Source organism: Patiria miniata, unplaced genomic scaffold (genome assembly GCF_015706575.1).
Source record: "Patiria miniata isolate m_02_andy unplaced genomic scaffold, ASM1570657v1 HiC_scaffold_17, whole genome shotgun sequence".
In the NCBI taxonomy this organism is placed as follows: Eukaryota; Metazoa; Echinodermata; class Asteroidea; order Valvatida; family Asterinidae; genus Patiria; species Patiria miniata.
The window spans coordinates 15,291,924-15,317,498 of record NW_024037055.1 but is presented as its reverse complement, the minus strand read 5'-3'; the positions used below and the strand labels follow the sequence as shown (position 1 = coordinate 15,317,498).

General features: G+C 39.4%; 1 protein-coding gene across 1 annotated transcript; it reads right to left on the bottom strand.

The window, feature by feature from the left end:
• LOC119723950 (calpain-5-like) lies at window positions 1-25,487 on the bottom strand. The gene is made up of 13 exons (XM_038194870.1): window positions 25,328-25,487; window positions 15,905-16,076; window positions 14,251-14,382; window positions 13,110-13,318; window positions 12,197-12,389; window positions 11,316-11,512; window positions 10,762-10,839; window positions 10,065-10,257; window positions 9,113-9,223; window positions 8,614-8,810; window positions 6,920-7,044; window positions 6,166-6,302; window positions 1-4,066 (listed from the first exon to the last, which is right to left on the bottom strand). The coding sequence occupies exons 2-13, from the start codon at window positions 16,064-16,066 to the stop codon at window positions 3,884-3,886; spliced, it is 1,917 nt and encodes a 638-aa protein (XP_038050798.1). The 5' UTR covers window positions 16,067-16,076; window positions 25,328-25,487; the 3' UTR covers window positions 1-3,883.
• Between the last annotated feature and the right edge of the window lie 88 nt (window positions 25,488-25,575).

The window sequence follows — 25,575 nt, the reverse complement described above, 5'->3', positions numbered from 1 at the left end:
TTGTATAACTATCACCACGTTTCATTTGTTTTTATTGCAGTTACTGTATGTATAAGGAATGAATGCTACCCCTTTTTATACAAAGCTTACAAAAAATAACCACATATAAGTACACCAGGCATTACATATTGTTTAACTATTAAATGGGTTTGAAAATTGTAAATACATTACAGGGTACATATTGGACTATATTCATTAGTTATGTCTACAATTATCTCAACCACTCACAATCTGTTGTTATAAATATCAAATTCTGGAAAACTGTTCCAAAAATCCATTTTCTTCATTTCACTTACCAAAATGCAGACTTCAGTGTACAATATTGGTTCATTTGGGTTTATATCTGTGAATACATGTGTCTTTTTACATAGCAAGTTTCAAGTATCTCTAACCCCCTATATTTTTTTATGAGAGACAAAAGTGACATACATGTACATTTGTGAATGATTTTATGCAAGCCAACAGTGCATTGTGCTCGGTATCATTACATTTGGAACTTGTATATACTTTTTAAAAAGGGTTTTATACAGTGCAAGCGCTCGCCATGATTAGTACCCCTGCTCATTGGTCCAATAAAACATTCCAAAGACAATCTCAGCTCTCTGGGGAGTATACAGCTTGATGTAGTCATATGTTTGGCCAAAAAAGTCCCCAAAATCAATCAGTATTCTCTGCACTTGCAGCACCCATTTACTCCTGGGTGGGGAGAAGACAGTTTGTGACAAAGTGCCTTGCCCAAGGACACACGCACCATAACCCTGGACTCGAACCCACAACCTGTGGATCGAATTACCCACAGATCTTGAGTTTGATGCTCCAGATCAAGGCCAATGCACTTACCAATTTAACTTGGAATTTTCATTGAAGTCACAACCTTGCATGCATATTAAAAATGTGTACATATACGGCCAGTAATAGGAATGAGTGAACAAGAAATTTACTTTTGGGTTTAATGGCTTTTCAAACCTTGGTCCTTTATCAGAAATCCTGGCATGGGAAAAATGGAATCTGGGTTTAGCATTTTCACGTTATCTCAGTAATGCCATATTTGCAATTACTACACCTCATACATATTCACGAGTGAAAACCAAAGTCTTATTGGTCCATGAACCATCAATTGTCAACTGTTATTTTTGCTATTAACAAGCGAGGATTCACGCACAGGGTCAATACGAATGCGCAGTCAACTATTGCATTGGTAAACCATGCAATAGTCTACTATGCATTACTATGCAATCATTGAACTATCGCACGGGGGTGTGCGCATGCGTGAACATTGCCCTGCATGGCTACATAAAAAGACAGCGGCACACATGCAGCAATGTTTTGTAAAGATAACTGATTTCCTGGACGAAATTTTGGTGAAACATGTATAAGGTGACTAGTTCCACAGGTGAAACTTTCAAAACCTACAAAACTATTCATCCTCAATCCATGTTATATTAGTATATTAACCATTATAACACCTCACCCACAGATTCTGTATCTTGTTTTGGCCGAGACCATGCATGTCACATGGCATTCGCTATTTTTGCTATCTTGCTTTGCATGGCCAAAAGTACTATACGTGTAGCAACTAAAGTACTACACCATGTATACCCGTAGCAACCGAAGTACTATACGCATAACAACAGTACTGTGTGGAAATGCATTTGGGCGTGCGCGTATTGTTTACGAGCGCTAGCGCTATAGAGCTGGGTTCAAACATTTCGTGAAGGGGTGGTTTGGAAAGTGGTAGTAAATTTTTAACTAATTTTGTATTCAAATAGAAGTACAATTTAATTGTATTTTGATTAAAAATTAATCAGTTATCGCTTAAACTCAAGCAGAATCAATGAGAGAGGTGCTATAAAACAAATATTGACTGCTTTATCTCGTGGTGTAGTAAAACTATCCTCCCTCTGTGATCCATGGAGCATTCTATTCTCTAAAAATATAATGCTCAATGGATCACCTCGGGAGGCTAATTTCACTACACCACGCGAAGCAGTCAATATTTGTAAACTATTTCATCCATGTTAAATTATAAGCTGAATGTGAAATAGGTTAACTTAGAGGCACAGGACTGAGATGAATATTGGTCAGAATTGATACTTTGCATTCAAAGTAAACGGCAGCATTTTGTTCCATTCAATAAAACAAGAAGTCTTGAAATTGCAAAACTTCTACAATTTTGTACACATTTTCCTGTTGGCATATGCAATAATTAGGGATGAAGTAATTTGGAATTAAAGCAAAAACCAAAAACAAATCAATTAGATCGTGACTGCAAAAATGAATCTTTATGAAGTGGGATAAAATCTGTACATGACGAAAGCTCATCTTAAAAGTTCTAAAAAGTCTAAAATACTTAAAACATTTTCACCTGATTATACTAAACCATATAACGAAAATAGGATGAATTTGAAAGATTAATGATACATGTCACTAAGTTATACAAATCGCTTCAAGTAAGATTAAGCACACAAAATATAGTTTACCTAGATATGCGATACAAAATTGAATATTCAAATGTATACTCTACCACCTTATCAAAAAATACAGAAAAAAAAAATTCAAGTTGGAATAAATTCTTACAATTGTTAAAACATCGATTACAATAACGTCACATGATTTCAGTATAATAAAGTAAGTTTAACAAAGTTAAAATCGCGTAAAAATCCACCGACGAATAAAGCATGCAACCAGTAATGATATGCGTTAATTTAATTAGTTAATCATGCAGAAAACAATACACTGGACTACCCATTACAACAATAACTTGCAGTGTACAGCTGGTAAATGTTACTCAGTTATTATATGAAACGGACTGGTAAAGAGACTAGATTCATTGAAAGCAGTACGTTATTAACAAAGTGGCCCCTTGTTCTTTAAAGCTCAGGTACAGGCAAGCAACACAATCTGTAGTCTTGGCTCAAGATGTCTTTAAATGTACAAGTGTTTCAGTGCGCATGGCTTTTAGGCCTGTGCAGTGATTCTGTAGTCTTTGTTCAAGACACCCTAAGTGGCGCAGCAATTCGCTGAAGCGGGTATCCTTTACACACAAGCCAACAGGCCACGTTCTTTGCGTGCCGTTCGTCGCCAAAGTATTGTCACAGAACGCCCTCTAAAGGAATAATATGTGACACGCATGATATGCCACGGTATGAGCCACGATACGACCTTTGTACCGTGGCTCTTGAATGACCGTGAGAACGTCTCATACCAAGACTACCCAATCTGGTGATAAAACAGCTACTAAGTTTGTTTTGCTAAAATCCTACAAATAATAACTAAGCTTGATTTTATCTTGCAATTTTTCAAACTGCAAATGACATAACTGAACAATACGCATATTAGTCAAAAGTAAACAAACTTGTTCTGATTATTGTCCACAAAATGATTCCAATAAGCTCGATCTCGAGAAACACAGTTTCCGGAATATTTTACACAAACACAAATTTTGGAATATTTTGAAACGATTTCGAGCAATATCTCAACCGATTACAGCGAATGACCAGATGGCAGCCTTTTCTACATTTGTTTTTCCTCATACATTTAATCATCCAAAAATATAGAGATGCCAGTTTATGTACAAACTTGTCCTAATGATAATACGAAAAATCTTTTGTTCAATGACTAATAAGCATGTACAATTCATTTAAAAACCATTTTGATAAGTATGAGTTTTTTGTACTCCACTTACAAAAGTTAAAAGTTACACCCTGTAAAAAAACTAAACTACATGTACATGTAGACAGAAAATTCAAACCTTAGAATGGCGAGGCTTAGGACATGTCGGTATGAACTACGGCTTGCATTCTCACAGGTGTCTATGGAAGCAGCTGCAGCCACTTGCCATAGACATGTGTGTGTTCCTGCTAGCCTTAGCCGTAGTCGTAGCTTAGAATGCTTCCAGATCGTTGGTGGTGTGGACAACCACACTGACAGAGCCCGACCTGGTTTCGTCCGTGTTGCGCCCTCGGCCGTGCAGCGGCGACGTATACTGCTTGGGTGCGTTCTCCACGGGCGCCATGAAGACTGCCGCTCCCATGAACTGGTCTTTGACAACGTTGCTGTTCCAAATCTGACGAAGGAAAAGGACCGAGAAATGATGGAATCTAAAGAAATGCTTTGATAAAGAGGTTTACATTTGAACACTACGGAATTATATCTCTTATGTGAAGAGGTGTGGTTCTGGAGCAACAAAAATGAACATTTGGGAAAAGTGTTACTCCCGAGGCAAAGCCAAGGGACCTAGTCTGTCAACTTCTAATAAGCCTTTTCGGAGTTCCAACTGCGCGCATTCGTAACCTGTGACAATGCACATTGTTTGTCTCAAATGCCCTTTGACAGTACCCACAATGCACAAGCAGCCTTTTTGTAAAGTCAGTGGCGCGATGATGTCAAAGGCCTTTTGAGACAAATAATGTGCGTTGTCACTCAGGTTATGAATGCGCAGTTGGAACTCCCAAAAGGCTTATATTGAGGGGAGGTAACATCGACTATCCACCCAAACTATTAACCAAGTTTTATTTGTTTTACTATACCTCATACATATTCAAACAAATTTCATGAAGTTACACATGAGTTTTCTCAGAAAAAAATGTCGTCGTGACAAGTTATGACAGTTTAAAGTTCACATGTATCCACATGTAAAAAAAAGTGTAAAATACTGAGAAAAATGCATTTAAAGTTTTGAGTTTGCAGGCGTGAAAATGAAATATGATGACAATTGTTTTTGCTTAAACACACTTATTCCACAAATCTTATACTATATTTCTTAAAGAGGTTGTGGAATGCTCGAAGACATTTCCGTCATTTTTCGGGTATATGTAGCCTAAGGTGTGATGAAATAAAAACGACTATTGTTTCTGTCATGAAATGAGTGCAAAAGGTACTTTTGAGAGCTGTTTTTCAAGTCCTGTCATGCCTGTTTCGACCCGAACGTGCAATTTGTGTAAAAGTCATCGTTGCGGGCAGCAAACAAAACACAGTAAATCGTGACGTAATAAACAGGACTCCCGATGCAGAGTAGCATAAACGAGTCCTGTTTATTACGTCACGATTTACTGTGTTTTGTTTGCTGCCCGCAACGACGACTTTAACACAAATTGCACGTTCGGGTCGAAACAGGACCTGAAAAATAGCTCTCAAAAGTACCCTTTGTACTCATTTCATGACAGAAACAATAGTCGTTTTTATTTCATCACACCTTAGGCTACATATACCCAAAAAATGACGGAAATGTCTTCGAGCATTCCACAACCTCTTTAAGTATGTGAAGTACATCAAAGAATACAAATATCAGTAAATTTGAAAACAACCTAAAAAAAACCACCTCATTTGGTTTTTGGCAATTTTTCACTGCCATGGCCAGTGCCCAGCTCCGTCTCACTTTGCCAGAACACTTCACATATAACAGTATTTTGTTGTTACTGAGTTTGTATTGATGAGAGTCAGCTGTACATTAACATAATGAAGAGCATCTGCTCAACCAGAAATGTCCACACAAGCTTTAACGTGGGAAAATGACCAATTCCTTGTATCTTCAGAACAGACGGTCGCACAAATCTGGGGGTTGCAGATTATGAAAATTCATTCTTCTGGCTTTAAGTCTATCTATGTCTGGCTTGGAAAGGCAGAAAAACCACTCATCATTTTTTAATTGAAAATGTGGGGTACGAGACAATTGTCTATGGAGCGGAACAGAAGATGACCGTTTGTGACAGACTTTTGGTTGTTTATCTCAACGTATCTCGAGAACCCAATGTCAGAGCACACTGGGGGTAGCGGTTTTGTAAAGAGGATGAAGTTCTCTTTCCATTCATATAAGACTCGATTTCATTGATTAAGAAACCACCGATCTTTTTTTCGTCAAAATTTTCCCCAATGACTTGATTTCTTGCAGAGGTCAGTTGTGTGAGTGTACGTGGCCAGCGTGTTGCATGTGGTATGCAAATCGCAAGGTCACTTGGGCAAGCTGTGGAGCTGTCTCACACACATTGATCTTTTGCGCGTTTGGGCCCCAAACTTTTCATTATGCTAAGCACTATTTTCATGTCAGTTTGAAATAAATTTACCTGGGAATTTGATAAATAACCTTGCTTTAATACAAGTAGTTAATAGCCTCCAAGTAGTTTTATTGAAAAAAACAAAATCCTAAATACTAAAGAGATACTTTACCTCTACTATAATGGGATTTTGTGGTTTCTTGCGGTAGATTAAAGCACTGAAGTTGAACTCAGGATTGAGCGTGTTCTTGATGACCGGGGAACGCGTTGTCTGATTGTCCCATTTCAAATACACATACGGATCAGCACCTGTAGAATATAACATTCAAGGTAGCGTATATCATTTGCAGCTAGCCAAAAAGTAACTGACGTAATTATTGTTGAAAGAGCATACTTGGTTTAAAGATAGTAATGGCAATAAACTCCCTGTGAAATTATTCTTTCTGGCATGCTGTCATTTTAAAGAAAACAATCAAAGAAGGTCATTTCCAAAAGACGCATTTTCGGAAATTTCAGTTTGTAGTTCATTCTTATAGAAGATTTGAGGCTTTGCATGGTGGAGTATCGGTATCGTTTCGGTTTGCGGTAACATCGTCTCCTGACGATGACTAGAGCAGGCCAGTCGAAACGTTGAGAACAAAGACAAGTTCTTTTAGAGCTTAAAGCAGGACTGTTCTTATCAGAACAAAAACTACTTAGCGAAAGCTGATAATAAGCAGGACAAGTTCTTTTCAGGACTAAATATCTTCTAAGCAGTAGTTATTACCACATGGTGTTATCACAAACCGAAACGATAGTTCATTCTTAATTGGGCCATGCCTGGAATGGGTGCGTGCCGGCGTTGACACGTTGCACAACGCGCATGCAGTATTTTCAGTTCAGTGCAGGACATCGCGTAGCTGCAATCGGCTGATTGAGTATCTTACCTCCACCAAAGTGATCCTGTTTCTGCAGTCCAGTAGCTGACAGCACGGTAATCTTGGACACAACTTGCGGATACCCACGGATGTTACTCATCATGGTGCGCGACGGAGCCTCTTTGACCAACTCCCTGAATTAAAAACAAAAAATTCAACATTCGTATACAAAACACGTAGTCATGTCACTAAATCACAAGTTTCACTACAGAATTTCTCTAAAATCAAGTACTCTCAGGACCCAGACAGAGTCGTTTAATTTTTTCTAAATATAAAATGAGATAGAAAGCTGATGTTTTTATTTTTGAAAAATCATCATCATTGTCATAGCATCTAAGTCTCGTGGCAGTTTGTGAGTCAAAATCTGATGAAGAAAACTATGAGTAAACAACATTGTTTGTTATCCCATGCGCATGAATGGACTACAGAATATTATCTTCAAGCAAACTTGAATCCTAGATGCTGATTGGTCGATCCATGACAACAAACTGTGCTACATTATCCTATGTAGCACGGTCCTTACCGGTACTCCGTGTATCACGCTATTCTAAGATGCTCATGCCATTCCTGCTGCACGTACGTGTATTAGGAAAACTGCTGTACAGCACAAGATGCGTATTCCATTTCAAGTTTGCTTAAAGATAAATTCGTTATCCAACTCGTGTTCCTGGAACAAGGAAAATAACACAGACACAGTACAATATTCCGTGTTCCACGAGCACGAGTGGGATATTTAATATTGTCTTCAAGCAAACTTGAATCCTAGATTCAGATTGGTCGATCCATGGCAACAACAGTGTGACATTATACTGTATTGCACGGTCTATATCGCATCCTGCGTATTGTGCTATTTCCAAGATGCAAGCGACATTCCACTGCATGCACTAAACTCCTGAAATGTTCATGTAAAGCCTGCTCGTTTCAACTGTACTGCACGTCTAGTTAGCTTGAAGATAAATTTGTTATTCCGCTTGCGCTCGTGGAACACTGAATAATGTAGTTCCTCTGTGTCCCACATACCACTCGGCCTGCAGCCTTGTGGTATGTGGGACACAGACGCACATTATTCCGTGCACGAGCACGAGTGGGATGTGAATAATGTAGTCATTCTGTGTTCCATAGGGAGTCAGGTTGGCGTAGCGGTACTTTCCTCGCCTTCCCCCGCTGTGACCCGGGTTCGAATCCCGCCTGGGCCAATATGTGGATTGGGTTTTCAGCCCCTGCCTGATTCCGTGGGTTTTCCCCAGAATATTCTTCTGGGCTTTTCCTCCCACCTCTAAAACTGTAACTTCTTCTCATTGTCTTCTCTCCACAGGTTTCTTCAGGCTTGCGAGCTACAGTGCCTAGGGCGCTTTTGAGGAATCCTTGGTTTCATTACCAGAAATGATTAATAATAATAATAATAATAATAATATGCCACTAGACCGAAACCATGTGGAACACTGACGCTTTTGCTTGTTCCACAAATTTGTCTTCAAGCCAACCATAGACACACCAAAAATGCAATGCGCAGACTGTGGTCATGCTTCAGTGGTCATTCTGTTACGGGTGTATACAGCCAGAAAACATGCGCGTGCATCTTGTACTTGTTAAAAAAAGACGTGGTATGCGTGGTGCAAGACGGGATGATACCAAACTCTTGTTGCCCTGGATCGACCAATCAGCAACGACGATTTCAAATTTGCTCGATTTTGTCATTTTACCAGCATTTGGCTCCCTCATCGGAGAAGATCCTCATCATCAAAGGGCCTTCCTCCCCTTGGTCAAAGGTCGTCGCCAGGACAACGTAGCGCCCTCTCTTGAGCGTGCACTTCTCAAAGACGCTGCGCGAATTGATGAAGGTCGAGTTGATGACCTTCTGTCCGGGAGTGTGGAGTCTGTATTTGCGATTGTCTTCAACCTGTCAGGGTAACAAAAAAATGTGCTTAGCGAGTAAACACAGTCTAAACACTTTGCTATCAGTTTGTAAACATGTTTTCATGCTAAATTTTTTTTTTTTAGGTGATAGCAAAAAGGGTAAAACTGGATCGGAGAGATTCGAATATTCGATACTCGGTCAAACAGATTTGAATAATCGAATACTAAATTATTCCGAAATGGAGACAGCTCTAAGTGTTGAACAATATTTTGTGAAATTGACCTTACACTTACAGTGCAGTTGTGCGTACTTTACAATTGTAGAATACATTCATATAAACATACCTTCATTACATTGAATCCAATGGTCTTATTTTCCTTTTTGTCACTGCGCAGATCAGGTTGAGTCAAACAGAGAATGATGTCATCTTCGTCGCTATCCACGGAGATCATGAACTACACACACAAAAATTAACGATACTGTACTTTCACATGTATGCTTGCCAACACTTAAAACTTGGATTAACTTGGTCAACACCTTTGACGTCTTTCCTTTCAGTACATACATATAGGATGATTATAACACATGTGTGCAGCCTTAGGAACGATCGCTGGCGTGACGCCGAATCCACTCTCCACCAGTACCTTCCCGGCCCCTCAAGTGAGCCTACAGGCTGTACCCTCCTCTACAAAAGCACCCAATGCCTGTGAGTGTCAAGTCTGTCAGATGGTGGACCACATCATCGACGACTGTTTGCCAACTGTACCCCCACCACATGGACCAAATATGGCCTGCGGGACCTTGACAATGAGACCATTCGATGGTTGACGGACGAAGAGATTTGAACAGCATCGCACGAAAGAAGAACCATTACAGCAAAGTGTTCCCAGTTCCAAGTAACCTGTAAAACCACACCTCTCTAACATAACGGGGACGAACCTGTGCTCACATGAAGGGCGTGCCAATCTCTCTTTTGAAAGCGATTGGGTCAGACTCGAGTTCATAAAATGCTGCTGTGGGGGGATCGCCACACCTCCTCCACAGCGAGTCTGTTACCTTCCCAGCATTGAATAATGCCTGTCCCCATTTAATACCTAGGGAGGAGCAATTGAGGTAAAGCGCCTTACTCAAGGGCACAACACGCATGGCCGTGGTGGGGCTCGAACCCACAAGCCCACGATCATGAGGCCTGTGCTCTACCGCTAGACCACACTGCCCTCTCTACACATCATAGCAGTCATATATCTAACTTTCTTTAAACAGATGCACATTACACGTACATTTTGTTTTATTTACCTGAGGGTTCTGTAGGAATGTCTCTCTGTTATTGATACAGCCTCCAGCTCTGTTAGCCTTCCCTGGACCCTTCTTCCAAGCAGAGATCATCACCTTCTCGTGCCAGGTCCGCTGAATGCTCAGGAAGCTCTTGTTGGGCATGCGGCAGATGACAAGGTTAGTGAAGTTGGTACAAAAGTCGTCAAATGGCATCCTAAAAAAATATTTTAAATAGGAACGCCACAAACATCTTAGTCTATTGCAAAACAACACTGCATCTTGATTCTGACCATTCAGAGGGTGCCTTCTATTAAGTTTTCATAAATCTGATGTTATGTGACAAAACATGGCCTCTATTGACCAATCATAGGACTAGGACCAATCTGTATGGACCAAGCCATAGCTTTGGCCGAATTTCTGCTCTCTACATGAGGTCACAGAGGCAGCTCCGATTCGCTGGCAACCAGGGTCATATAAAATCTGCTTGCTCGGTTATATTAGACATTGAAGTGTGGTTCTGCACATGTGAATGTCTGATCCTCAGACAACAAACATCTCCCATACTCGCTTCCTTTTTTTGGTCCCAAATATTTAAAGACATTGCGCAGCTACCACAAGAAGTAATTTCAATAGTACAAACACTGCCTAGCTGCACAGTTACTATTTTTGCATAAATTCTACACACGGCATCATATGCTGATCAAGGAAATCTGCTTACCAGAATTCTCCATCGTCGTCAAAGGTGATCCCAAGGCTTTTTCTCTGGCTCTCGCTGACTTTCTGCCATTCTGGCGATCTGAAGATTGATAGAGAAGATCCAACAATGGTTAGAATGGTCAGCCCATGACACAAACAAAAATACTGCAAGTAAAAGTTGCGCGATCCCCCTGGCATCCAGAGACCTCGGAGTCATCAGCAATTACTGAGCTGAGCTCTCCAGAGACCTCGTAAATATCTGTATTGGAAAGGATTTTTTTGACGTCAGCCTTCTCTCCACAGACGACCTGTCAAGTTTGGTTGCAATTTATGACTGAACTTATAGTGAACTGGAACACACGCACACACGGACACACAGAAGGAATGTATACGCGATTGCAATATCCCTGTCTGGTTTGAAAGCCAGGGGGGAAGAAATTATCGATACATACACAATATTCATTGAAAAATAATATTTACCTCAAATGTCAAAATTTGAATATTCGAATATTCGATCAAATCCACGATCCAATAACCAAATACTTAATTATCCGGAAATGCCCAGCACTAACTCACCCATCACTCCATGGTCCGTTCCATTCCTTCTCACCCCACGGATTTCTCAGTCTGACAAGGTGTGCCTTCTCCGTATTGAACAGGGACAGTAAGCCGGCGGCACCAAGCTTGACTGTCTTGACGGCGGTGACTCCGTAGGCGTGACCTTTGACCAGCCCAACATCGGTCTTCGCTTCCATCTCTTCGGCTGATGTCACCTGGTAAATCAACAACAATATTTAAGATTCGTCGCGTCACTGCAGGAAGGTCGTATGTCCATTCTGTAACAAAGTCGTATCTCGCGCGAATACGCTCCGTGCAACAAGGTCGTATCTTGATGTCCATTGACTTTGTGTGTACATCCAGGGGCCAATTTCGCGGCGCTGCTAAGCACAAAAAGTTGCTTAGCACAAAAATAGTCTGGCTTATAAAAGCAGGTTACCAGCCAAAGCTCCACGTGATGTACATTGCTCGTGATTAGTATTCAGCTGTTGTTTGCTTGGCATGAAAATCACATGGAGCTTTTGCTGGTAACCTGCTTTTATAAGCCAGACTTTTTTTGTGCTCAGCAAATTTTTGTGCTTAGCAGTGCCGTGAAATTGGGCCCAGGTTATTTTCAGTGAGATACGACCTTTTGAACATTCTGAATATCTCCCGTTTCACGCACGGCCCATTTTAGGCGATACGACCTTGTTGTAAGGACACAACGATTTATGTGTTTTATTTACTAATCTCATATTTCTCTATTAACAAACTAGTTCACAATGTAAACTAGGCAGCAGGGCTTATTTCCACGTAAAACAACAACCGCAAACTCTTTATTTTACATGGCAACTCACCCTGGTGCTATGAACTGCATAAAAAGGATAATGATAGAGTATTCTATTCTAGGTCAGTCGTACCTTGATAGAGGCACTCATGAGGAATTTCCTGTCGCTGTACTTCTTGAGATTTTTATGGAACTCCTTCTTCTTCTCAAAGTCCTGCATGTATTTCTCGTCCGTTAGGGAGATCGATTCAGCCACTCCACCGGTGAAGTCCACCAGCGCGTCAGCGGTGTTGCCTCCATCCAAGTTCTCATAGCAACCGCTCAGTCTGAAAAGGTAAAGAATGTTTAGTTTATCTCGTTGAAAGCCACGTAGAATGATTTGCAATCACCCGGAAAAGTAACCGCTGATTAATAATGCTATAAACCTTGCTCGAAGTGGAGATAGTAAGGTCAAGTCAAGTCGAGCATAGCCCATTTATCTCCGGTTTCCTTGGCATGAAACAACTGAGAATACTTCTATCCCCCCTGGATGGGATGCCGGTCTATCAAAGGTAATGCCGGTACTTATTTATATTCCAGGGCGGAGAGAGGCCAAGTGGGGTAAAGCGGCTTGCCCAAGGACACAACATATGGCCAGCAGCTGGATTTGAACCCCTGACCCTCTGATCATGAGTCACAAACCCTAACCACTAGGCCAAACACCCCCCCTAAAGTGAAGATAGGACTGGTATATCCAACATCTTTTGGGGGCTGAAACAACTTTTAACATTGAGGTTTCTGCCTGAAATTACATCACACTTTTGCTCATGATTATGGAAATTCGCAAACCCAAAAGGCACCAAAATACCCTTTAAATGGCAAAACGAAAATTGAAAATCAGGTTAAATGGGACACAAAGGTGCATTTTCGAGGATGGCATGATACAAAAAAAATTTATTGGAGGTGCCCTTGAGCAATGATGTTATTTCAAACGGAAAAAAAATTTGCAAAAAGCAAATGATCTTGAGATGTCAACTGACTGAATTGTTGTTTTCTATTAAGCTTACTTGGCATAGGCCTTCTCAAGCAGTGCGCTCCAGAACTCGTTCCTGTCCGTGGAGTGCACATAGATCAGCTTGTTGTTATTGGTCGGCAGTCGGTCGTCAATGACCACATCGAGCCACTTATTGAAACGCCAGAAACGGAAATGAAAGGCTCCGGAGTGCTTCTCCGGATTCTCATCATCCCAATCCTGCTCCTTGTTGTCTGGTACCACCTAGCGAGACATACATGTACGTAAGCAACACAAAACTAATAATGATATGGTGCTTATATACATGTAGTATAGCTGATATACCAACGTTTTACAGCACTTTCCGATTATAATTACCCTGTTCATTAGGCCATGAGACAAGTTTTCTGGAGCTCCAGATCAGCGCAATCTGGTCTCTAAACGTCACATGTACCAATGTATACTCCTGGATAGTGAGGTTATTGGAGAAAAGAGTCTTGCTCAAGAACACAAGCACCATATAACCTGATCTCTTCTCTGTCTCAAAGGTATCCATTAATACTCGTACATGTAGGCAGAGAGAGGCACTTGTAGTAAAGTGTCTTGCCCAAGAACGCAAGCACCATATATAATCTGCTCTCTACCCTCAAAGGTATCCTTTTTACACTCCTGGATGGAGAAAGACAATTGTAGTGAAGTGTCTTGCTCAAGAACACAAGCGCCATATAACCTGATCTGTTCTCTGTCTCAAAGGTATCCATTAATACTCCTACATGTAGATGGAGAGAGGCACTTGTTACGTGTCTTGTCCAAGAACACAATTGTAAGCACCATATATTCTGCTTTCTATCCCTCACAGGTATCCATTTTATACTCCTGGATGGAGAAATTGTAGTGAAGTGTCTTGCTCAAGAACACAAGCACCATATAATCTGATCTTTGGTTATTTGTTTCTCTCAAGCACTGAAAACACAGTGCTAGTGGTACTTATGTCCATGAAGGGCAAAACCAGGATGAAAAGATGTCCAACTGCAATTTTAAGCATTGATAGAAAGTTAAGTAAAGTCCTTTTGAAAAATCCAACATTTTTTAGAGAGAAAAGAAGTCATTGCATTTATGTTATTGCTCAGTGCAAGATAGTTTTATAGTCTAAAAACTTAACGCGTCTGGTACTGGAAAGCAAACTGTTTACATACCTTTTCCCACAGTTCTTTCTCTTGGGCCAAGTTAGCGCAGGAGGCTACGAACCAACAGTTGCCCAGCTGACCTTGCGATACATCCCCGGTGCTTGTCCCTTCCACGACAAGGTGGGGGTTGGGACAAATGTCCTGAAAACAAAAAAAAACACAAATTGTGTGTTCATTATTTTAGCAGATAGGGTTTAAAGTTGCATTCCCGAGCTCTTCAACCAATTTGATTTTATTTTTATTAATACATTTTCAACTTGTATGTTTTATTCCAACCAAAATATGTTTTACCCCTTTAGATGTTTGCAGTCCTCTGAAAAAAAGTTGTTTTGTTTTGGGCACAGACAGATCCACTTTGCAAGCAGATTGGCTTCTGGCAACCTTATGGTTGCGAAGGCCGATTTGTAAGGGTTAGGTTATCGGATAAACTTTGCCTGTCAACGCATGACACAAAGCCTTCGCAACCATAAGGCTGCTGGTCCATACATTATCGCTCCTGATTGGGGGTTGGAACCAGCTTACCTCTTGAGAACAGAATTTTTGTCTCCTACTGCCAGCCAATAACTCAAAACTGTATTTAAGTAAAAATTGAACAACTAAAACACGGGCCAACATTTTTTTGGTCGATGTCTCATTTAAAAGTGAATAACTTTGGTACTGCTAGACAAACAGCAGTTGCGAAAAAAAGTTGTCCATTTTTGGGGATAAAACGCGGAAATAGCACTGGAAATGGTCTTTAACCCTAACTCCCTAGGCCTTTTTGCTAGGATGTAGCCTCAATCCTGCAAAATCCTCCAATTGGCCTCATGGAAAAATAGCATATACCGGTAGCCTCAATCCTGCAAATTCCTCCGTTATTTCTTGAATATGGTCCATGGAGGGATGACCACTGCCTGAATCCTGCAAAATCCTCCGGCTATGTCTGTCAATAGGCTGAGGCAGAGGCAGTGACATCCTGGAGCAGTGCGGAGGATGTCAAGTATAATCAAGGACTAAATTTATGCACGGCTGAGCATAAATGACACAAGGTCTGGCCCAAGACCTTGACACAGTGCATACTCCGAAATCAGCAACGCACTTTTGCCATGTAACCTCAATCCTGCAAATTCCTCCAATTTTCAAAAAGGATTTTGGAGGATTCAGGGCGGTTAGGGCTAAGCTAGCATTCCCTGATGAATTGAAACATTGACCAATGAAATTAGCACATTTGGCTCGTAAATATGCATGAGATCCGAGTAAGGATGTGACTTTGCGTTTAATTTTGTAAACGTTTAGCAAATATTTTTAGGAACCATTCAAACGTTTAAACGTTTAGCCATTCACAAAGGCTGACGCATACTCATTACATGTATGTCTGCAGACTGGTGTGATTAACCTGCTGAATCAACAATGGCAGTCATTGAAAAAGTAAAAACTTAACTACGTGTGACCCGAATGTAATCAAGTATTGAAGTGCTTCAAAGGTCTTGTAAATTATTGTTAATTATTTGTGCTAGGTAGGTTTAGCTCAAAGAAAGACTGCATGAACGTTTATGTAGGCCCCTTTTTTATAATTCGGGTTACGTTTAAAACGTTTTTGGAAAATTTGTAAATAAATTTAGAATCGTTTTAGTTTAAACGTGTAAATGTCATATCCTTAGATCTGAGGGAGTATTCTATTCACCTTGGGTCTCTTCCATTCAATCCGTCCAGGGGAGTTACGCTGGTTGAATAACGAGGCGTCAGTAGCAGGGAACTCTGGGTCTTCCCATAATGTACCGCCCGTCACGCATCGCTTGACTATGTCAGCATACCTCTGTCCCTTATAGGGAACCACTTTTGTCATGATTCAAGCTCTGGAGATGAACAAAACAAGCAAAACGTAGAGTAACACTCATAGCCATCAGCGTAAACTTTTTAGAGAGAATGATCACGTCTGTGGAGCTCTGGCAGAGAATCGATTCCTTGTTTGCAAAGGACGTATTAAGTCTTGAAACTCAAACACGACGGGTGGTGTCAACCAATTGACTCTCCTACCCCCAACCCTAACTCCCCAGCATAATTTACTAGGAACCGTACCCGTCCAGGCAAATTCCAACACCCACATGGGAAATCGTACACACACACAGTTGGACCTAGTTTCTGGAGGTATGCCAAACCCAATGTAAAAGACCATCAGTTTAGGGGTACTGTACCTATCCCAACAGATTTAAACAAAACCTGCTGTTGGGCTTTGATGGGTTGAGTTCGGTTAGGGTTAAGTCGCAAAAGGAATCAAGGATAAACATTGTGACACACTTCGTGAGGTCTACAGTACACTTTCTACTCCAAGTGTTCCAGATAAAAAAATCAACTTTTGTTCAAAATTTTGTAACCAACATTTCAACAGCTGCACTTGTAGAACAATTAAATCATTTCAGCTTTATTTTCCCAGGGATTTTTACACAGACATGATAGATAAAATCCCAGTATATCCCTTTCAACTTATGTTTCTAAACAAAGGGTTCAAAGTACATATTTACATTAAAGTTTTGTGGTTTTGTTTTGCCTAGACCATTCTGCAGTCAATGATTACGGAAACATTTCTCGTAGCTTACAAACACTCTTTTTTTTTTTCAAAGACCGATCCACTATAAGCCCTGCCCTGTGATGTTTGTTTTTGGGGTTTTTTTTACACATCACAACCGTGATTAATGACAGACATGCATGCACAAAGTCCGACAAGCGTGTATAGCGTGCATCATCTGCTACAGTGTGGCATTGAAAAGACTCCCGTGTGTATTGTTTAACCCACGTGTGTAGTGGGCGGGACTTGATGGATTGCTCTACTGCATACATGTATAGGCTGAGTTTAACTTCACTTGAAAATTACATAAAAAAGTGAAATGGTTTAGAAAAAAAATGTCATACATTTTGTTTGACTTGTTCGTTTCTAATAATAACACCATTCAAAAATCCGAAGGAGAATGTTAAAGGTAGAGTGGATCATTTGCAGCTATCCAAAAAGTAACCGACTAAGTTACGGTAGTTATTGTTAAAAAGCTTACTTGGTTTATTAAAGATAGAATTGGCACTATAAACTTCTTGTGAAATTACTCCTTCCGACATGCTGTCATTTTGAAGAAAACAAAACAAGAAGGTCATTTCCAAAGATGTGTCAAGTGACATATTTTTGGAAACAAATTTACTTCTGGTTTTTAGAAACACCCCTCTAGCTGTAGAGTGTCCAGCTCGCGAGTAAGACGTAAACGACTCCTTAATATGGAGATTGGTGCGCGCGTACTGCACGATGTCGCGCAGGTGTGGCGAGTGCGGTGTAAATTTTGGACTATGAAATACTTTCTCACTGGTAGCATTGCGCATGCCTACGTTAGGATTGTGAACTTTTCACCAATAAAACGATAAAAGGCACTGGATTTCATAGGAGTTCAAATTTATGTGACAAGGGAAAAGTGTTTTAGACAGACAGCCATGTCTTTATCATCCGTTTAAGACCGGCCATGTGACGGGCTCTCGACCAATGGAAATGGTTAAAACTGGTATTTCTGAATAATAATTTGGTATGTTACTTTGGGGACGGCCTATAAATGCAAAGTATTATGATCCTACATGTACATGTACTGGTATGTATACATGTACATGTACATGTGCCTTAATTTAGAATCGAACTTTCAACATGAAATTTGACAAATTATGCATTGTTGCATCCATTCCATACACATATGTACCCACGCAAGCTGCCACACAGTGTTACAGTTGACTGATTGTGTAAACGCTGTGAATATTGGCTACATGCATAGCACATGTAGTCTGGTATTTGTGGGGGCCGAATCAAGTGTGTGTAGTATATCACAGAAGTCATGGCCTCCAGCTTGCAACACCAACAAACAGTTCAATTGTATACACTTACCAATTCTGTTAAATTGCACAGAGTCTTTAAAAACTCTTTACGGTCGACTGGGCTGAAATCTAAAAACCGCAGAATGGAATGGCCTACTATATGACTAAAAGAAGACTTGTTTTTATTTTTGTATTGTGAGGAGAAGCACTTTTGCATATATGTATACATACACACGTATTAGCACGTTTGTTTATGGTGTAAATCCAGGATTTTCTTTTGTTCCTCTTCCCTTTTCCTTTGTTTGTACTTAAACCTTTCCGCAACAGCTCTCATTGGTTTTGTTCACGTTTTCTAATCGAGGTCGTCCTCGATTTGGTTCCTGTCCTCAATTCACCAATGATGTTGCATGTGTGTGTCCTCGATTTACATCATAAACAAACGCTGTAGTTGGCTTAAATTCACATTTTTTTTTCAAAGGATTTTCTTTCTTCCATGTTAATCAAATTATTTCATCTCATGAATTGTTCCATGTTCAAACCACGTGAGGACAAGGAATTGTGCTTTTGACAGAGGAGGGGCACAATCCCCCCCCCCCCTTCCTTATTCGCTACAGTAGCAATTACATTTCCATACTTCAAACAAGCAGGTTTTCAGTTACCAGAAAAGCAGTCAATCGCGCTGTGCTAACGGTCATTCATGCTGCGATTTGTCAATCAGGCTGCCCTCGATCTTTCTAATTCACCGATCTGGAGGATCATTTTTCCAAACAGGAAGTAAAATCTGAGATTTTCTACAGTATCAAGTGACACTACCAATCTAACTATCGGGCCCTATACTAATACATTGCCAGAATCGACAACAAACAGTTGTTGCGGGTGGTACACACAAATTTATGGAATGTTGCTGTTTTCCTACAAGTTTATACAGGGTGAGTAAAAAAAAAATAGGAAATTCAAATGGTGGCCCCTATTTTTAAAGAAGTTCTGCATGTAGCGCTTTCCAGATCTACATGTACATGTAGGACATGAAAGCCCAATTAAAATAAGCTTTCCTTTGGTACAAGAATCATTCAAATCGCTGAATGTACTTTTCCAGTTATGGAATTTTGAACACAAACACCGTTTTTTCAGCCTTGTCCATAGATCACATTTAAGGTACATGATATTTCAGTAAAAATTAAACCATGTCCTATTCTGAAAATGATATCAGAATAATCCCATACTTAGTCTCCTGCTACATGTAACAGTAGCCAAGTAGAAGGCAGGGCAAGACTATAAACTCTTGACATTATAAAGCATGTTGTTTTAACATTGGAAGCAGCATGGTTTTTAAATAAATGTTATGATACATTGTAAGTGCCAGTTATCATGATAGTGTTCTGGTGTGTTTTTTATATGTGAATAGTTTTCGTTTTGCTGAAATATCACTTACCTTTATTGTAATCCATGGACAAGGTTAAAAATGGTGTTCGTGTTCAAAATTCCATAACTGGAAAAGTACATGAGCGATTTGAATGATTCTTGCACTAAAAGAAAGCTTATTTTTAGAACTTCTTTAAAAAAAATACGAGGCACCACTTGGAATTTCCTTCTTTTTTTTTACTTACCCTGTAACAGATTCATCTTTTATGCTTTAATGTAGAGCTGGAAAAATTTGATGAAAAATTCTATACTGTGCAAGGTCTTGATGATCTGTGGCAGACTGTACACAAATTGATGGTCTGACCTCCAAATTCTTTGACGAAAATCAATCATTTAAAGTGTAATCAATTATAAATCATATTGCATGTAATTTTTTTTGAAATTATAATTTTGCACATGCTACAGAAGTACAGACCAATTTAGATGGTAGTTTCCTTTGGTACATTTGTAAATTGTACTGGTAGTTTATTAAGACTCTTGTGTCAATGTGTATTGTGGAATATACAATGGGATTTTTTTTTTGTACAGTATATTTTGTCTCAACATGACCATCTGGTATCAGGGACATACAGATCCAGGTTGAAAGGTTTTTATTCATTCATTCATTCATTCATTCATATCTTTTATTTGTCTCAAATCGTGGCCCAGAGAGCCAAATTCCAAAAGACAATTACATTAAAAGCATTTAGGGCCTAAGTTTGAAAGTGAATAAAACTTGCATTTAATACAAAAAAAGAAGCAAAAAAGACAATACAATAAATTGTACGTTAAAGATATACTGTAGTCCATCATTTGTAATTTGTGCATTTTGTTCGTTTAAAGCAACAAAAGTGTTCATATCTAATGAAGGATACTGAATTTACTAACCTGATGAAGTTTCAGCTAAGCTTCAGCTGTATATTCCTAGAAAAACAGCATTCTAGGATCTCAATTTCAAATCAAAAGTTACTGAATCATGTTTTGAATTGTTTTGAATTGCAGCTATACTGATCCGACGAATTATAGCAACCGCGCGCACGTGTGCGTCGTGCCAATGCTTGCGCGTGCTTCGCCGAATAACAAAACAAACTACTAATTTAAATTTTCCTACGGTGCGTCTTAAGACGCACCGTTGGAAAGGCCTTCTTTCGTTGATTTACTTCAAAATGACAGCTTGCCAGAAAGAATAATTTCACAGGGAGTTTAGTCCCCTTACTATCTTTCAACCAAGTTTGTTTTTCAACAATAAAGGAGGGACAGCATGCACCCCCCCCCAAAAAAAAATTGCACACAGTAAAATCACACAGAGGCGGCATTTAAAATGTTTATGAAGTAAGGGATGGGACTTTGTTGGAAGCGATTGGTTCTAATAGGGAGCTGAGTTATTCGGTTGTTTTGGGAGATGGGGTGAGAAATGTTGAGGAGTGCATATATATGCCTTAACCTCATGACAAAGCTTTTGTTATAAATATATATCCTGATGCTTGCCACTGCTTTTGCAGGCATCTTTTAAAAGAAATTTTACAGGGATGTTATTAAAAAGGTTATCTTCAAATTAGAATAGATTTCTATATTTGTTTGGTAACAGACACACATGCAACTTGTTTTTAAAATATCAAACAGACACGTATGAATTTGAATAGTCGCCTGCAGAGTGACGAATGTCATCCCTGGCGCTCAGCCCTCAGTTTCTCATTCAGGCATAATCAAACAGATATGATCCAGACATCGTAAACATCAAACTGAAACTGACCCGTCGGGATTCGTTTCAGTTTTGGATGGAGTTATCACAACTTTATTCTCATTTCTAAATTATGTTTCACTTCTGTGACATATCAAGGACAAGAATATGTACAAGTACTTTGTCCATCCATGGACAAAGTTGTAGTCTACACTTGAGTCAAGTCTGTATCCGAATCTAAAGACACTTGAGTCAAGTCCGTGTCCCAATCACTTGTATTCAAGTTAGGGATAAAAAAATTCCATTTCAGACTAAATTAGTAGGCCAATTTGATTATCCGAACTATATTCGACCGAATAATCAAATATTCCAAACTCACTGATCAACTTTAAGATTTACAAGTTTGCCAGCTGCAACAGCGAGCTGCACCAGTCAAAAATTGTATGCCAAGCGCACAAATTGTGTGCTGCGTTGATATTACGGGCCGATGAATAGAGTGCTTTGCAGTAGGCACTAGGCAAAGGCCTTAACCTGCTAATAGGATGGGAACAATGAACCGTCGTTGACAAAAAAAAGTTAACGTCGACAAAAAAAAAACATGGCATGCTGCAACTTTACGATTAAAATATCATCAGAGTCATGTGTGTACACTGTACATGTGCATACTTTTTATTTTTCTTCGAATATTCAAACCGGCAAAAAGCTATTCGAATATTCGGTTCGTATTCAAATACTCGGTATAGTCGGGACATATCCCTAATTCAAGTCCGGTGTCCGAGTCCAAGTCACATTTGTACGAAATTGATGTGTCTCGAGCCAAGGTGAATGAGTCACTGAAATTGCACCTCAAGATGGTCTAGAGTCATACATGTACAACACTGTCCATGGAACTGGGCATCTGCATTGTAATTGGTTCTACAGCATTGCAGTACATATTTTTAGCAATAACATATTTTTGTAACATGTTTTTTAATCCAAATTAACACAAACAACATCCACCAACATTCTAGTATTTTTGTCCTGCTCCAATTTTTTTCTGAGTTATTTTACCACGGAGCCAGCGACCATAATTTCATGCCCAATGTTACGACCACAATTCAAACTCCATATGTTTGTTCAGTCAGTTCTGTCCTATGAGTCAGCTATCAACTTAATTGGATCAGGGATAGATGAACGCTTCCCTAATTGCAATAACAAGCATGTGGTCGTTGTAGGCTGTTAATTCGGTTTACCATATTTGGCCTTGATACTGATGCCTGATCAGCATCCTGTAATTTTGTGGGTTTTTAGGATAGGAAATATTCCACAGAAAATGTACAGTGTGCATTGATCCCACCATTTTCCCCTTCAAGGCTTCACTGCACACTGCACCCATGAGAGTAAATTTAATCCTTATTTTTAAAGGTAGAGTACAAATGTATAGTGCAGCTATCCAAAAAATAACTGACAAAATGTGACCTGTTCTGTCAAAAGCAGACGCTTCTGGGCAGAGGTTGAAATTGAGATACATGTAGGGCCAAAAAACGCTGTAGGGGTGATTTTTATCGATTTTCAAATTTTTGCATATTTGTAATCCTGAACATGTCTAAAATATATTATTAAAGTTTGAAACCCTAATTTGAACTCTACATGTACTATTTTTGATGAATTTGATACGGTATACAGTTAAAGAAATAACTGTTTTGTGACGTTCGTAGCCATTTTCTCCGTTTTCTACTTTTCGACACAATGAACTTAAAAATAGCATAACTCTGCCCAGGAATGACCAGTTTCAAAACGTAAACCACCTATTAAAAGGAAAAAGAACATATATGTTAACAAAATGTAAAAATATCATTTTCGACCTTATGCCCAGAAAAGTCTGATTTTGACAGAACAGGTCACAAATTATTGTTGTTGAAGCATACTTGGTATAAAGATAGCAATGGCACTAAACTCCCTGTGGAATTATTCTTTCTGGCATGCTGTCATTTTGAAGAAAACAATTTTTATAAAAGAATGTCATTTCTAAAGATGTGTCTAAAGACGCATTTTTGAAAATTTCTGTTAGTAGTTCGTTTTTAATTCGGCAAAGCCATGAATGGGTGTGGGCAAGCATTGACAAGACGCATACGTGTGCGCGGTTGCTAAAATTCATCAGTTCAACGCGTGACATCGCGTAGCTGCAATCAGCTGAATGAGAACGGGATACACCACATAAGTACGCACAATATACTTATTCTAAATGTGCACTAAGGCCATACCGTATTCACGTGAGCATCATCGTCGGCAATGAGTTCGAAATGGTCTCCCCCAACTCTCCCTTTCTTACCGTTGAGGGGGCACACTCAAGTCCAAGAGCCCACAGTTCCATAAAATGTGTCTCAAATACTTGACTTCCTTTGTATAGAGCCACGTTCAATTTCCTTAAACGTTCCCTGAATTTGAAATCTGAACTGTTTTTTTCACTAGAAATTTACTAAGCTACGTAGATGTACATGAATATTTAAAATAACCGAGAAAATCAAATTCTGACTATACCTAGACATCTAGTTATCCCGTAATTTTCAGGGGAATTTGGAGAGAGTTTGTCCGAAATGACTGCAGGATTTTTCTCGAGGTCATGGGTCAATTGTCATGCACCTTTGACCTTCCGTAATATATCAAAATTTCTCCATCTATCTAACTTTTAGTTTTGTAGTGGGCCTAGTACAGTTACAGACCGGAATATACCGAATTTTCTATTCGATCATCCACCCAATATTCGAATAGCTTTATGCTGCTTTGAATATTTCAAAAGCTCCGCACATACACACACGATTGATGGAGCTACCCGGTACTACAGCACAATGAGACATAGGTGAGGGCAGGCTGACGTCCTCCGATGAAAACATCTATTCATTTGCACACCAGTTTTCATTGGTTGCTATGTGTTACCAGTCAGCACTCCAGACTCAAGAGCCATTGAGTTTCATAAACATAGGTCTGGGAGCTAGATAAGCCAATGTAAAAAAAAAATCCGGATGTCTGCGGCCAAATCTGCCTTTCCATACTTATAAATTGAAAAGCAACAAACACACAAAACTGAAGAACTTGCCAAACTTAAAATTAAACTATTTATGTACTCTAAAGTTATGGCGGTTTTGTTGTGTACATGTACCATTCCTAAAATTAAAGAGAAGAAAAATCCACGGAAAGAATACAGTATCAAGATGCCATGCACTTTCTTGGTTGTGTGCACAATGTCAATAACATTTCCAAAGTGTTTTCTAACAAAATTGGAAAAGCTTCTCAGCCCCAGTATCTTTTCAACACGGTTTGCAATAACTGACCTTCATTGAGACAATATATGATGAAACAGGATGCAACATTCCTTCCAAATCCAGTTTGTGAATATACCAATTTGTGGATTCACCCATGGAGGAATTCCTCCATGATTCACCCAACTTTTAGTAGTACAAGTATCAGCAATGTTTAAAACCAACAGGAATGTTGTAGATAGATGGGAAATTTTCGGGTAAATTGACCATTGACAATGAAGACGACAAACATAACATAGAAATAAAGATGGCGATCACCGCAATGCACTATGATTGCACACAAAAAATGATGGCAACAACTTGAAAAATCTAAAGTTATGAAAATCACAGTGCAACGCTAAATGGCAACAACTGAAAAATGCAAATTTATGAAAATCACAGTGCAATGCTAATGCACAATCCCGGCCAAAATGGTTGGGACACTTGGTTGTTTAGACCTAAAAAATAGGGTCATATTATTATACTCATTTATACTACATTGTAGTTTGTACTATCATACTCCTAGGCAGTAGGCCTATTTAGAATTTTTAAAAAAGGTGCTTTAACTTATTGCAGAAGTCACTTTGCAATGATAAAACAACACCAAGTTTAAAAACTAAAACGAAAGAGGGGCCAATTGCAATTGGCGACTCTCCGCCCAAGACCAAAGTCTTGAAAAAAAAATTGACAACTCCCCATGCACATAGTCTATGGGCATAGCCGCATAGACTTTGTACACGACCACCAAGAACGGAATCCCGAGTCACGTCATGCTATTGCTAGTTTATTTCCCCAGATATTTCTTACCCCTAACCTTTTTGGTGGATTAATTAAACGTAAAATCTTTCATGGGTCAAGCTTTCCAACAATACAAGTTAAAAAAAGAGATCGATGTTATTTATGTTACCTTTTCTCTGCAGTAAATTCAAGCATTTGACCCCACTGTACTGTTGTTTACGCTCCGCGTCCCCGTACAATATGCATAGTAAAATAGTTTTTAGGGACACTCCCAAAAATAAGCTAGGACAAGGCCGCGTTATAACGCGACGAGCGCCCCCTTGTGACTGCCACCAAAACTAAACATTTTTGGTGTTATTCAAATCTCGGCTTTGTTCATGGTTGGTACATCTCTTGTTAAATAATTAATTTTAAAGC

Excerpts from the sequence above, each read along its gene's own strand:
- LOC119723950 (XM_038194870.1), bottom strand. The coding sequence starts at position 16,066 with ATGACAAAAGTGGTTCCCTATAAGGGACAGAGGTATGCTGACATAGTC. Across the intron at positions 10,258-10,761 it reads GACGACGATGGAGAATTCTG|GATGCCATTTGACGACTTTT; the intron begins GTAAGCAGATTT and ends ATATTTTTTTAG. Across the intron at positions 4,067-6,165 it reads AAAATCCCATTATAGTAGAG|ATTTGGAACAGCAACGTTGT; the intron begins GTAAAGTATCTC and ends TTCCTTCGTCAG.